Consider the following 12,245-nt stretch of genomic DNA (forward strand, 5'->3'; position numbering starts at 1 on the left):
GTTGTAATATTCCATTTTGTTTTTTTTTTCACTTTGCCTTTCAGCATCTGCAGACATTATTAAATAACGAAGAGAGAGTAAAATGGCAATAGTGTCGTTGGAGAGTGTGCATAATCCTGTGACACCAACACAAGAGCACTGACCTTCAGTTAGTGTTCGTGGAGGTGAAATTTTGACGACATAATTGAATTTTTCAGCCTTAACCAACCATAACAAAACCAAAGTAAGAATCAAGGAGTAAGTCCCGCAGTTCATACTGACCAGTTTAACAACTACTCAGGACGGGCTGTGGATGCCAAGTGTCCAAGAACCTAAGCGGTCATGAATATAATTATACGTACCTAATTATTATAGATTTAGTATATAGGATTAATTAAATAAATTTATAGGTATTACTCGTATGCATAACGAATTAATATATTATGTATTTAAATGTTTAATTGTATTGTTAACTAAGGATCACAGAGCAAATTTAATATGTCATTACTCAATGTATAGAATCGATTAAAATAATATTAATTATACAATTGCCATTATATTATAATCAAAATGACGTATCAGAATATGTAGTTGTTATATAGAATCGCGTAAAAAGCAGCATATTTTATTATTATGCAAATTTTCGTAAATTTAATAATATGGTGCAAGCTCTCCTTCTTATAATTGCTATATAACTCAGTATGTTAGACAGAGCCAGCGCTCGGGCCAATTTTCCACACACGTTTTGTTTGAAGTATAAGGTTCAGTGAGTGGAAAGAGCACACACTAGGTGGGCAATTTTCCATAGATAAACTCTATACGAGTGAGCGAGATAATACCGGAATACTAAAACAGAATTAATCAAACATTCCTTGCAGATTAATTATTTGTGATGACATAATAAACAGATTTATATAAACATAGATATAAGGCGAACATAATAATATTAACTAATAGACTACGATAATCTTAAGCCTTTATAACTTTGTATCTATCATTTAGACAAGTATGTCCGAACATAAGTATAGATGAAAAATCATAGTTTGTATAGCTCAAAACTGGATGATATAACCATAAAGTGTAAACTTAAATCCTTACAAATTCAGTCGATGAGCTAAGGGATCATTATGTATGTAAACTATTAACTTCTCTTATTCAAGATGTAACTATTTGAGAGGTAAAACTTTAATCCTCGCAGCGTATCTCTTCTTTTTCTGGTCAAACCTGATAAGAAGCCGCGAGTACATCCTAATCACGTGTGCGGTTCTTCAACTTTCTAATAAGCGACTCTATAATATTAAGATATTTATAAGTTAATAAAAATTAAATAAATAAATATAATATATAAATAAATTTGGACTTAAATAGTCAATAAAATTCTACGAATTATTTCCTATAATTATTAGAATATATATTTTCTTTACAGTTTTTTTAAGAACTATATTAGACAATGTATAAATTATATGTGACCTTGACCATGGAATAAAAGTAGAGCCATTAACAATAAATATCGTTATACTGAACGTGAGTTTTATTCGTTAAAATAACTGTAGTGAAGCACCGTCATCGAGTGTTTCCACTATGTACTCCAAGATCCTCACAAAGATGACTCCAGATCACATAGCTGAGCTAGTCGAATCTGGGTGACTGTCACCTGCCTAGCTTAAAGACGAAACAAAGGTCACAAAAATATTTAAATCTCATCAAACAACTTCGATCAATTTATAGTATAAACAATATTTTAATATCATACTTCCAAATTCAACATTATTTAATAGAACACTTACTACATTATACTACTCTATATTGGAGAAAGTATTGTGGGGTGTGGGATCGACTATTAGACAACGAAACTCAAAATTACTATATCCAGTGAAAACTTCTACGGTTGATTTCAATATTTCGTGAATTTGGAATATTATTATTAAATATGACTATAAATAATTTGTAAATTAAATTAATAACGTTTGGCTTGCCCACTCTTGCGGCACATCCTGCTTTCGCCCATTAATTATTGGTCGTTAATGAATGAATAGCTGTTTCATGTTTTTCATAAACTTTTGATTGAATAATCTAAGGTATAGTAGGGTGGGGAGTCCAATCACATATACATACTAAAAATACACGCTACATGCAGGGAGAAGTGGACAAAGAATATCTTACTTGAGAGATGAATTTATATCCACTGCACATAACTACACTCGTTAAAGATGAAAAAGACAATCGAGATTTTGTGTTTTATGGCAGGTAAAATATTATAATTATGTACTACATTAAATCACCGATTTCGTGATATTTCAACTCGATCCGCATGAAATACCATTACCTTCTGTTTTCAAGATTCCTCAATGGAAAAAAAGAGTTTTATTTCTTGCTTAGATAGAACTTGGAGAGGATTATACGTCAAACCGACTGTAATACTGCGCATACTTTTTGACACTTATGATGAGTATTTAGACCGGCAGATCATGAATAGAGTGACGATCAAACAGCGATTCAAAGATATAAATAATGTATTACTTAAGCGATGACGCTTATTTGGGCTAAACAGGTTTGTTAATAAACAAAATTGGCGCATATGGGGTCCAATCTGGAAGAGACCCTACAGATTTCTTTAAGTACGTAAAAATAATGCAATTGCTTGTGCAGTTTACGTGCTGGTGGAATCATAAAACCTTATTTATTAAAAAAGAGGCAAGAGCTCGCGTTACGGTCAATGGAGATCATAAGGCACTGGCCCATGATCAATGATATTTTTTGTTGCTGTTGCAAATATGGATGGCATTGATCCGGACAAGATGAAACTACGTATCAGGATACGACCGCAACCACAGAAATATTGAATTAGGTTTATTTATGATATGAATCTGTCAATTTGCTTCCAAAGTCGTGCGATTTGACAAATACGGAATATTTCCTGAGTGGCTAGGTGACGCTGATAAGCCATACATAATTCACGCCTTGAAACCCAACATTGTTAGTGCTATTTATAATATACGGCTAGCAGAGCTCGAAAAAGTACCCGGAAAACCGGAAGTGCAGAATACACTTCAAGAACTTCGCGGTGGCCAGATACCACAAATTATTTTGAAATGTTGGGCACTGTCGACTGTCTGAAGGTACACGCTAGATACTTATGTCCATTAATTTTAAAACCTAAATACGCTACCTGTAGATATAAATTATAGCGAGGATATTATATTTCATGTAATTAAGGATTACTAAGTTAGTGATCAGCAATCATGTTCGCGTGAATCAATTTGTGACATTTTAGGGCACTTCCGCATCCAAAATTGTGCAAATGCTGAAAATTAAATGCGTGAGAAATATATTACCCTTGTCAGAATAAGTCGAAGTTCCTTCGGAGTATTTGCTATAAAGATTTCTTCTTTAATATTTTGTTGGTCTATCGTCATTTCTGAACACTGGATCACTTGATCTTCGATTCCAACAGGCGAGGATTGTTGCCTCCTATCTGTATCGTGATGCCTTGTGAAAAATTCCTTAGTAGAAACCTAGAAAGCCAAAATTATAGTAATAATAAATTCTAAATTATGTTTTCTACTGTTTGAGTTATTTTTTTTCAACGTTTATGATTTTCAGAATCATCTGACATCAACTTATTTAGAGCTGACACTGCGACTGGCGCGTTTGCATTAGTTGGCCATTAGATATAATTAACATGATATTTAAATGTGATAATTAATTAGAAATTAGTAGGCCAGCAATGAATCGAATTTAAGGCTATACCTCAGTTGAGGCATGGTCTACAAAGATCGTGGCTTGGCGATGCGTGGATTGCGGGTCGCGGGTGCAAATGACGCATGCCGAACAAAATATATTTTGTCATATAAATCCAAGATGCGTCCATTTAATGTTATGTTTATTGTTCCATTAGTAACAATAATAATATATTCATTGACATGTTTTCTTTTTCACGAAAATAAGTAACGTTTTTAGTCATTACACGTTTAAGAACTAATACCCCCGTCGCCATCACGAAACAAATTGACGTATTCACACCTCGACGTTCACTCTCCGAATGCCGGCGAGTCCAAAATTTCGTCGCGCCTATAGTTGTAAATTACTTGCCGTTTCACTGATGTATGGTCCTTAGTAAAGAAATTAGAGTAAAAATGATAATAGTACCTACCCTACCCCTGCCAAGGTATTACATACGAATTCAATATTGTTACAGAATAATCCGTAAAAAGCTAAAACAAAATATGGAACTCAACATGTAACATCCAAAAGGATATACATAAAACAGAATATTATGATACAATTATTGTGGTACAAGTCTTGGTACAATATGTGCAATTTATTTTGTACAAAATTAGTATAGTTTCTAATGGAAATTCAAAGATTGCATAACATAATTGTCGGATGTCAATAAAAAATGTTCACTCTGCAACTGTGCTATGTTTTTTCCTGATATTTCTGGATTAAATAACTAACGATCACCTAAATAACGTAACGATGGCCGAGCAGCTTATGCGTCGGGATGCGTGCAATAAACCTCCTCTTTGCTGGAAGCAATTTTTTTATAAATGTTACGCCGGATGTGCGAAATTGACTATTACATGAAATGGGCAAAAATTTGCGTAAATCGTGAAATATGCAAGCCCATTGCCTTATTCATGAATTAGACAAAATATCTGCAGAGTGCGTCAATTCGGCAGTAATTTTTCTGCCTAGTTAATGCATTGGACAAATTAGATAGTAGCGCTACGGTGGTGTTTTTGCAACTAAACTAAATGTAACAAATTCCCATACATTGGTCAAAATTTACGTATATTATCTATGGTCAAAATAGATGGTCGCGCTCCGGTGGTGTTTTTTGCAACTAATCAAACTAACCAAATATGTCAAATGTCATTGATTATAATATAAAAATATACCAATCAATAACTACAATGACGTTCATATCCATTTACTATGCGCAAAAAAAAATCTAGAACTATAATATGATAACTGAAGAATTTTATTAAAAGGTATTTTCGCGATTTGATTCGTGCTTGGGTATCAATCGTGCAATGGTCGATTGTATGTTTGTGATATTTTGTGGACACTTCTTAGCTAACCTCAAAATGGACATTCAGTTGAATTCAGAATTACAAGACCTGACCTAACCTAACCTAATAATAATAATATTATATTAATATGTCCAATTATAACTAATATAACCATCCGTATTAAATTTACTTTTTCTTCCATCATGTTGACAGTTTAAGAATTCCATGCCCTGGCGAATTCACGTAGTCGGCAGATAATTTACCTAATTCATGAATAAGGCAACAGGCTTGATTATAACATAAATTAGCCAAAATTTTGCCGATTTCATGTAATAGTCAATTTCGCATATTCGGCGTACCATAAACAATAAAACGAATTAACGTTATTTTTTGTATACATATCTTACCTTGCACGACTTAAAAGGCACTCGCAGGTGATTAATTTAACGTACAGTGGATCGCAATTTAAGATACCTATTCACATTAAAATTGTTTTACATTCGAATGATTGTGATGTATAAATTATCATAATTAAATACTCATGATTTAACGAAAGATGTATAAACCTACACATATAATATTGTATTATCATATTATTTGTGTGAGCTAAAACCAACAAATGAAACAAGTTGGAGAGAATTAATAATGGTCAAAGATGCATTTGCAAATTCCAACCTTCTATATAAGACAGCATACATTATAATATCTACTTACAATTGGTCTGTAATCTGCATAGGAACAACCCGGTTGAGGGTATTCATCATCATATATTGGGTGTGAAACATCTTCAATAACCACACGCTTGACGACGGCTTGTTGATCATCTGTCTCAGATTTTATATTGGAGAGGTCAGCTATTGGGCACTGAAAGAAGAAGTATTATATTTTGTAAACACGGTAAAACCAGTTTCAGTTCAGGTAACACCCATATAACAATGTATAATAATTATATTGAACATGAATTAGTCGATAACCTAACCTAACCTATAATATCACACATGTATCGTGGTTGTCAAATTGTATAAACATGTAATTTTTTGAAACAAAGTTTAATATCATCGCAAGTTCCTTCACCGTTTGTAAAAAAGCAATATTTTAATATATTATCGCTGTTATCGCAAATCTAAAGTGTTTGTAAAATATATCATTATCCACGAACTAACCTCGAAATTGCAACTTGAAACGTCCGCATTCATTTGCGTTGCATGAAAGCGAGGGTCCGGGTTGTTTGGATGGCAAGTCAGCGCGTCAAACAAAGGCTTGCCTTCTATATCGGAGTGTTCTCCATCACATTCTTGCTTTACATCCATCTTAAGGGTATATATTCCAAAAGCAACGTGTTACGTGACAGACAGGATCCTTTCAAGGTAATGTTAGAATAGTGTTGCCGTAATACTGAAAAGTATTTTCGTGAGAACTACCTAAAATAAAAATACATACTTGACACGGAGACACACTTTAATAATATGTATGTTTTGTTGTCTAAACAAAACAATGGTACGAATATGATCATCAGCATTTCCTCAATCATAACGAGAACAGTGCATCTCGGTATAAAATAACAAATAAATCAAATTGGGTTTTTTTCTCCTATAATGTCAACACTGACGATATCTGTTTCGTGACGGCTCCACTCTCTCCTAGTCTCCAGCGACAGGACATACGTTTTAGTTACGATAAAAGTTATACGTTTAGTCGGTGTTCTTGACATTAGCATATGTACCATAATACCTACAAAATTTAATACAGGCGGACCTCGACTTACGAACGTTCGACTTTCGCACAATTCGCTATTTCGCACATTTCAAAAAAAATCGTTTTTTAAAACGTCGCGCTGGCCGTGGGGTTAAGATATCCCCTTCTCGCTCGCTCACAAGCAAGTGCGTTTCTTGCTTCACTTGCATCCTGCTCGCACCCGTCACTTTGCTTGTGAGCTAGCTAGGATAGGTTTAGTCTTGCGCAGGCAGTGTTGCCATGTCTACTGAAATTTCAGTAGATCTACTGATATTTTTTGATATTTTTGGCAATATACTGAATCTACTGATATTTTATGAAATCTACTGATATTTCTTCATTCAACAAAATTGCCACCATCCGGGAAAAAAACGAGTCGTCTTTGAAAATTTGGGAACCTGCGACCCGCGGCGAAATATTTCTCCTAAAAAAAACAAGCCGACTATGAAATTTTGACTTGGCAACACTGTGCGCAGGAGCGCGTGCGGGCGTGTCATGTTGTGCGTTTTGCTAATTTTCTTCATTTGAAATATTTCACCCTAAAAATTTATAAACATGAGTGAGAAACGGAAAAAAACTGCAGTGTTGATACGAACAAAAAGAAATCAAGGACGTTCTGATTGCGGTGAATCTTTTGCTTCAATCGGATGTTCGTATGATACAAACAGGTCTACTACGATATGTCCAATTTTGAAAAATAAAAATAAACTTAAGGAATACGTTCAAAATTGTGGAAATTTATTATCTTTAAATGTTGTTTCCAAAAGACACGGCATAGTTATGGATGAAATGGAAAAATATTTGTCATCATGGATCGACGACCAACATCAAAAAGATATCCCTCTGAATATTTCAATTATTCAAGCGAAGGCTCTTAGTTTGTACAAAGATTGGAAGGCTAGAAAAAGAAGATTCTAACACGATTTTTCAAGCAAGTAACGGTTGGTTTATATTAAATTCACTGGAGAATCGGCTGATGCGGATAAAGATGCTGCAAAAGAATTTATTTTCTCATTATCCAAAATTATTGAAGATAGAGAATATTCCTCTAGCCAAATATATAATGTAGATGACACAGGTTTATTTTGGAAAAAATGCCTAGTCGTACATTCTTATCTAAGGAAGAATCAGTTGCCCCTGGGCATAAACCTTCTAAAAACCGATTGACATTGCTTCTTGGTGGAAACTTGGCTGGTGATTTAAAATTGATGCCAATGTTAATTTATCAACCAGAAAATCCCAGAGCATTGAAAGGGAAGGATAAAGAATTGCTTCCAGTAATCAAATAAAAAAGCCTTGGATTACTGCGTTAATATTAAAAGATTGGTTCACTTTACATTTCGTGCCAGCAGTTAAGCAATATTGTAAAGTTAATGATTTACCATTTAAAATATTTTATTTAAAATAAGAAGAAGAAGAAGAAGAAACACCCGCATACCCCACTTAAACATGTCTCTTAAACATCTTATATTTACTTGATAAATAAATATTTCAAAATACACACAATTTTTTTTTTACTTCCCTCTACTTTCGAACATTCAACATTCGCACACCTTTTCAGGAACCAATTATGTGCGAAAGTCGAGGTCCTCCTGTAGATACATTCTTGTTTATCAGATAATAGCTACACGGAATATTATTAACTGCATTTCGGCAACACTTATATAATACTACAACAGAACAGAGTGTTGTCAAGTTGTCTCTAGCACATTGCATACGATTGTTAATACGCAAACATGGAAGTCAAGCGAGAATGTGATGGAGACCATTCTGGTACTGAAGACAAGTTTGATGTCACAACTAGCCATCAAAACAGCCCTGACACGCGCACATATATAAAGCAGGAGAACACATACGATTTCAGTTGTGATTTTGAGGTTAGTTTTTATTTATTAAGTCCTTTCCTGCGATTTTTTATAATTATTTTAGCAGAATACCTACGATAAGTTTATATTTTTTACAAATTGTTTAAGAACATACGAGGTTGTCAAACATTCTTTCAAAAACCTTTTGACATAAATTTAGACAGCTACCTACCTCAATTATATAAGTAAGCATTGTTATAAAATAGGTACGCGAGCTCAAAATTGTTTTTTTTATATGATTACAAAAATGCATAACGTTTCTTTCAGTATCCAGCAACGCGTCTCAATGAAATTAAACCCGAGATTGAACTCCAGCTGGTTGACGTTAAATGCGAGTTCGTTGCAGACGCAAAACACCCATTCCATGATGAAGATCCAACACCTGGATGTTCGCATTCGGATAACGGACCAGTACAGCAGGTAATTGTATAGTATGCGATATTTTCTTCCATTGGCTATGTATTCTATCACAGCTTTGTGACTAAATTTCTAAAGGTACATTTTATCCTCATCTCGGTTATACACGCTTTGTATAACTATTTCACTAACCTATTTATCTGGTATAGTGTGAGTGGGTGCATTGACCTACAGTATTTGAATGTGATGTCTGTCACTGATGATGACCGATCGACCTATTCTGTCAGAAAGTACTTCTGTCATAACATTGTTTGTAGCAGAATAATGCTGCGATGATATTATGCTCACGCCACATGCTGGCATGGTGACAAAGTAAGCCTGTGGTTTTATCATTCCGCAGAATATTTTGAATGATCTAATTTCAATGAACTTTAACAGTTTATACGTGTGCGTGCTTTAAAATTACTTGCGATATTGCATCCATACATGATATTGTGAACAGTGCCAGCGCCATCTAACGATAGAAAGCCTGAGCATATCTTTATTTACAAACATTCCTGTTATTCGTCAGTTATCAAAGTCAAACTAATTGTTCATCAACCAGTACCACAGTCGCTTTTAATCGATCGATCACTCCGTGCAACGCCAACTCAAGTACAAGCCCAAGCAATCAGAAACTTTCCGACAACGAGTGGCCTTACCTCTCCTGCGCCTCCCACTGCTTACCAATCATTATTCTATAGCAGTGATGACCTATGGCACGCGAATGTTTTAATAATAATTCAATTTAATAAAAATAATTTTAATTTATAATTTTTTTTTTTTTGACCATGTCCGATCCTGATAGGATCATATGGGCCTCCACAGAGTGGAGGTTTGTATTGATAGAATTTATAATAGGTACTTAATAAAAAAAATACATAAAACCGATAAAAATAAATATAACTACTTAATGACGACATAGCTATGCGTATTTCCTACACTTTTTAATATTATTTTTACCAGTGGTATTTGCCAATCGTGCGCAAACGACGCAACTCGTGCATAAATGACAGATCAAGAAAAGAAAGAATTTATGTTTATCCTTATGCTTTATGCATGACTAAAGTGACCATACGTCCCGTTTTGAACGCGACTGTCCCTTTTTTAGGTAGCCTGTCCCTTTGTCCCCAAGCACAGATTCGGGACGTCGAAATGTCCCGTTTTCAAAAAGAGAGCAACACACGGTAACAATTTAAAAAAAAATGCAAAAATCTACTGGCTTGATTTCTCATCTGCATACAGTGTGTATCGGTGCATATGGCTATAGCGCGGGGGCGGCGAGTCATGCGCATGTGCATGCGCAAAACATCATACACACACATTGACATTGATACACGTTGACAGCTCCCGCATCTTTCTTGACGATTGATTTTCCGATTCCGAAGACGATTCCGCGTTTATACATTACTAAATGGGACCGTTCAGACGGAAGACACCGGTTTTGCACTTTTTTAAGCCACCTGCGTTGCTGAAATTCCGCATTTACACATAACTAAATGGGAGCGTTCAGACAGACGACCCTCGTGTTTACGTGAATCGCACACTTTTCTTTTGCCCGCCACAATGTCAAGCCGCTGGAACTCATTATTATTTTCCGCAGCGAGGTTTTTATTATCCATTGCTTATTCATTCAACGTTCGACGATCGACGACGAATAATAATCTATACAAAGGCCGATTTGATGCGAGATGTATGCTATTATTTGTTTGTAAAAATTGAATTTATCATTGACTCGTAATTAATATGTATGTTTTTTAGCTAAATATGAATTTCATCAAAATAAAATGCATCAATGACAACATTATTTTATACTGATCAATATTATGAAAAAAAAAAAAAAATTTTAACATTCGGTTATCGTACATTTTGCATTTTTGTTTATTGTTAAATCGTATGTAATATTATTCTGTTTTTAATAAAAAGACTACAATTTAAAGATGGTGTTAATAAGTTATTAAATTCAATGAAACCCTGCGAAAACCATAGCTAATAGTCAAAAAATACTCGTCTATCTAAAAATATCTAAAATTATGCGATTTATTTATAGTTACATAACTTTGAATATTTTATAGATAGAATAATATTTTTTTATCTTTTATAGTTTGGTTTAGATATGGCTTTATGAATTAAAAAAAACAACCAACAATATGTGTAAGTAATGATATTTATTCTTAATCCAACGAAAACAAATAAGTATCAATGAAAAGGTGTGCACAATTTTGTAGTATCACCTAAAATATACAAAAATTATTATGGTTTGGTTTAGGCAGGGTTAAATTGATTTTAAAAAAGTAACCAATAGTATCTATAAATTGTTTAATAAAAACAAATTCGTATGACCAAAAAAGTTAAATGTGCACTATTTATGGCGGATCTTAACAGCCCACCTTCACCCTTCGCTCCTGTAATACCTAAATACATGATTGAATGGAACGGGCGTGTGTTTTTTCAAAAATGAACGTTAGCCTGCATTTTATCTACTTAAGGTCTTATAACTAATTTAATCACGGTAAGTGGTATAGTGTGGCATTTCGTAATAGTAGCTATAAAATATTCTAAATCTAAAGAAATTAACGTTTAGTATATTTTAGTTAGTTATATTATCACTTTAGGTATATATTAGTTAATATTCGTCTGTATCTATATTAGTTGGTATTCGTAATATGTATCACATATGATACACAGATACACATGGCATGACGCGTCGCGGGTCCCTCTCTTAGGCTGCCCTTTTAACTTGGGCTGCAGTTTAGCGTCAGATTGGTGGGGTGGGGTGGGGATTCCTGTAAGCACCCGAACTTTGGTGACAGGTGTGGGTTTCAAGCACCTCGTTACGATCCGACAGGTTTCGTTAAGCGCAGTGTCCACATGTCTCGTGTGCGCAGACTGGTGCCATACCGTACGGGCGTACTCGGCCACCAATTTGCAATGTACAAGGGCTGAGACCCAGAGTGTATGTGGTTGAGCTCTCCACGTACTGCTACTTAGTTTTCTCAGGATGCTGTTCCTTGCCTCTGTCTTATTTTTGATATTAATGCAGTGTTGCTTATAGGACAGCGTCCAGTCTAAGGTGATTTCCAGGTATTTTGGACTGTATGTGGGTTCATTAATTATGTGTCATTTGTCATATCGCCTTTCTCATCTAGAAGAGGATCCGCCAAACAGACCCTCACTCCAATTCTGTTAAAGAACTTTATCATTCTGCCAATCTCTTCCGTCCCACCTACCTCCAGGGCACTTGCATTTTCAAAGA

At 34.6% G+C, this 12,245-nt stretch overlaps 1 protein-coding gene across 1 annotated transcript in view; it reads right to left on the reverse strand.

Moving 5' to 3' along the window:
• The window catches only part of LOC147077451 (uncharacterized), a 460,029-nt gene extending 453,666 nt beyond the window's left edge, over positions 1–6,363 (reverse strand). Inside the window, exons 1-3 of the mRNA XM_085941096.1 lie at positions 6,158–6,363; positions 5,709–5,858; positions 3,315–3,494 (exon numbers count right to left, since the gene is read on the reverse strand). Of these exons, the coding sequence (XP_085797222.1) occupies positions 3,315–3,494; positions 5,709–5,858; positions 6,158–6,304 (477 nt within the window). The 5' untranslated portion in view covers positions 6,305–6,363. The remainder of the gene's footprint in view (positions 1–3,314; positions 3,495–5,708; positions 5,859–6,157) is intronic.
• Positions 6,364–12,245: the final 5,882 nt, after the last annotated feature.

Source organism: Rhyacophila brunnea, unplaced genomic scaffold (assembly GCF_057557595.1).
Source record: "Rhyacophila brunnea isolate RB1 unplaced genomic scaffold, BYU_Rbru_1.0 scaffold_13, whole genome shotgun sequence".
In the NCBI taxonomy this organism is placed as follows: domain Eukaryota; kingdom Metazoa; phylum Arthropoda; class Insecta; order Trichoptera; family Rhyacophilidae; genus Rhyacophila; species Rhyacophila brunnea.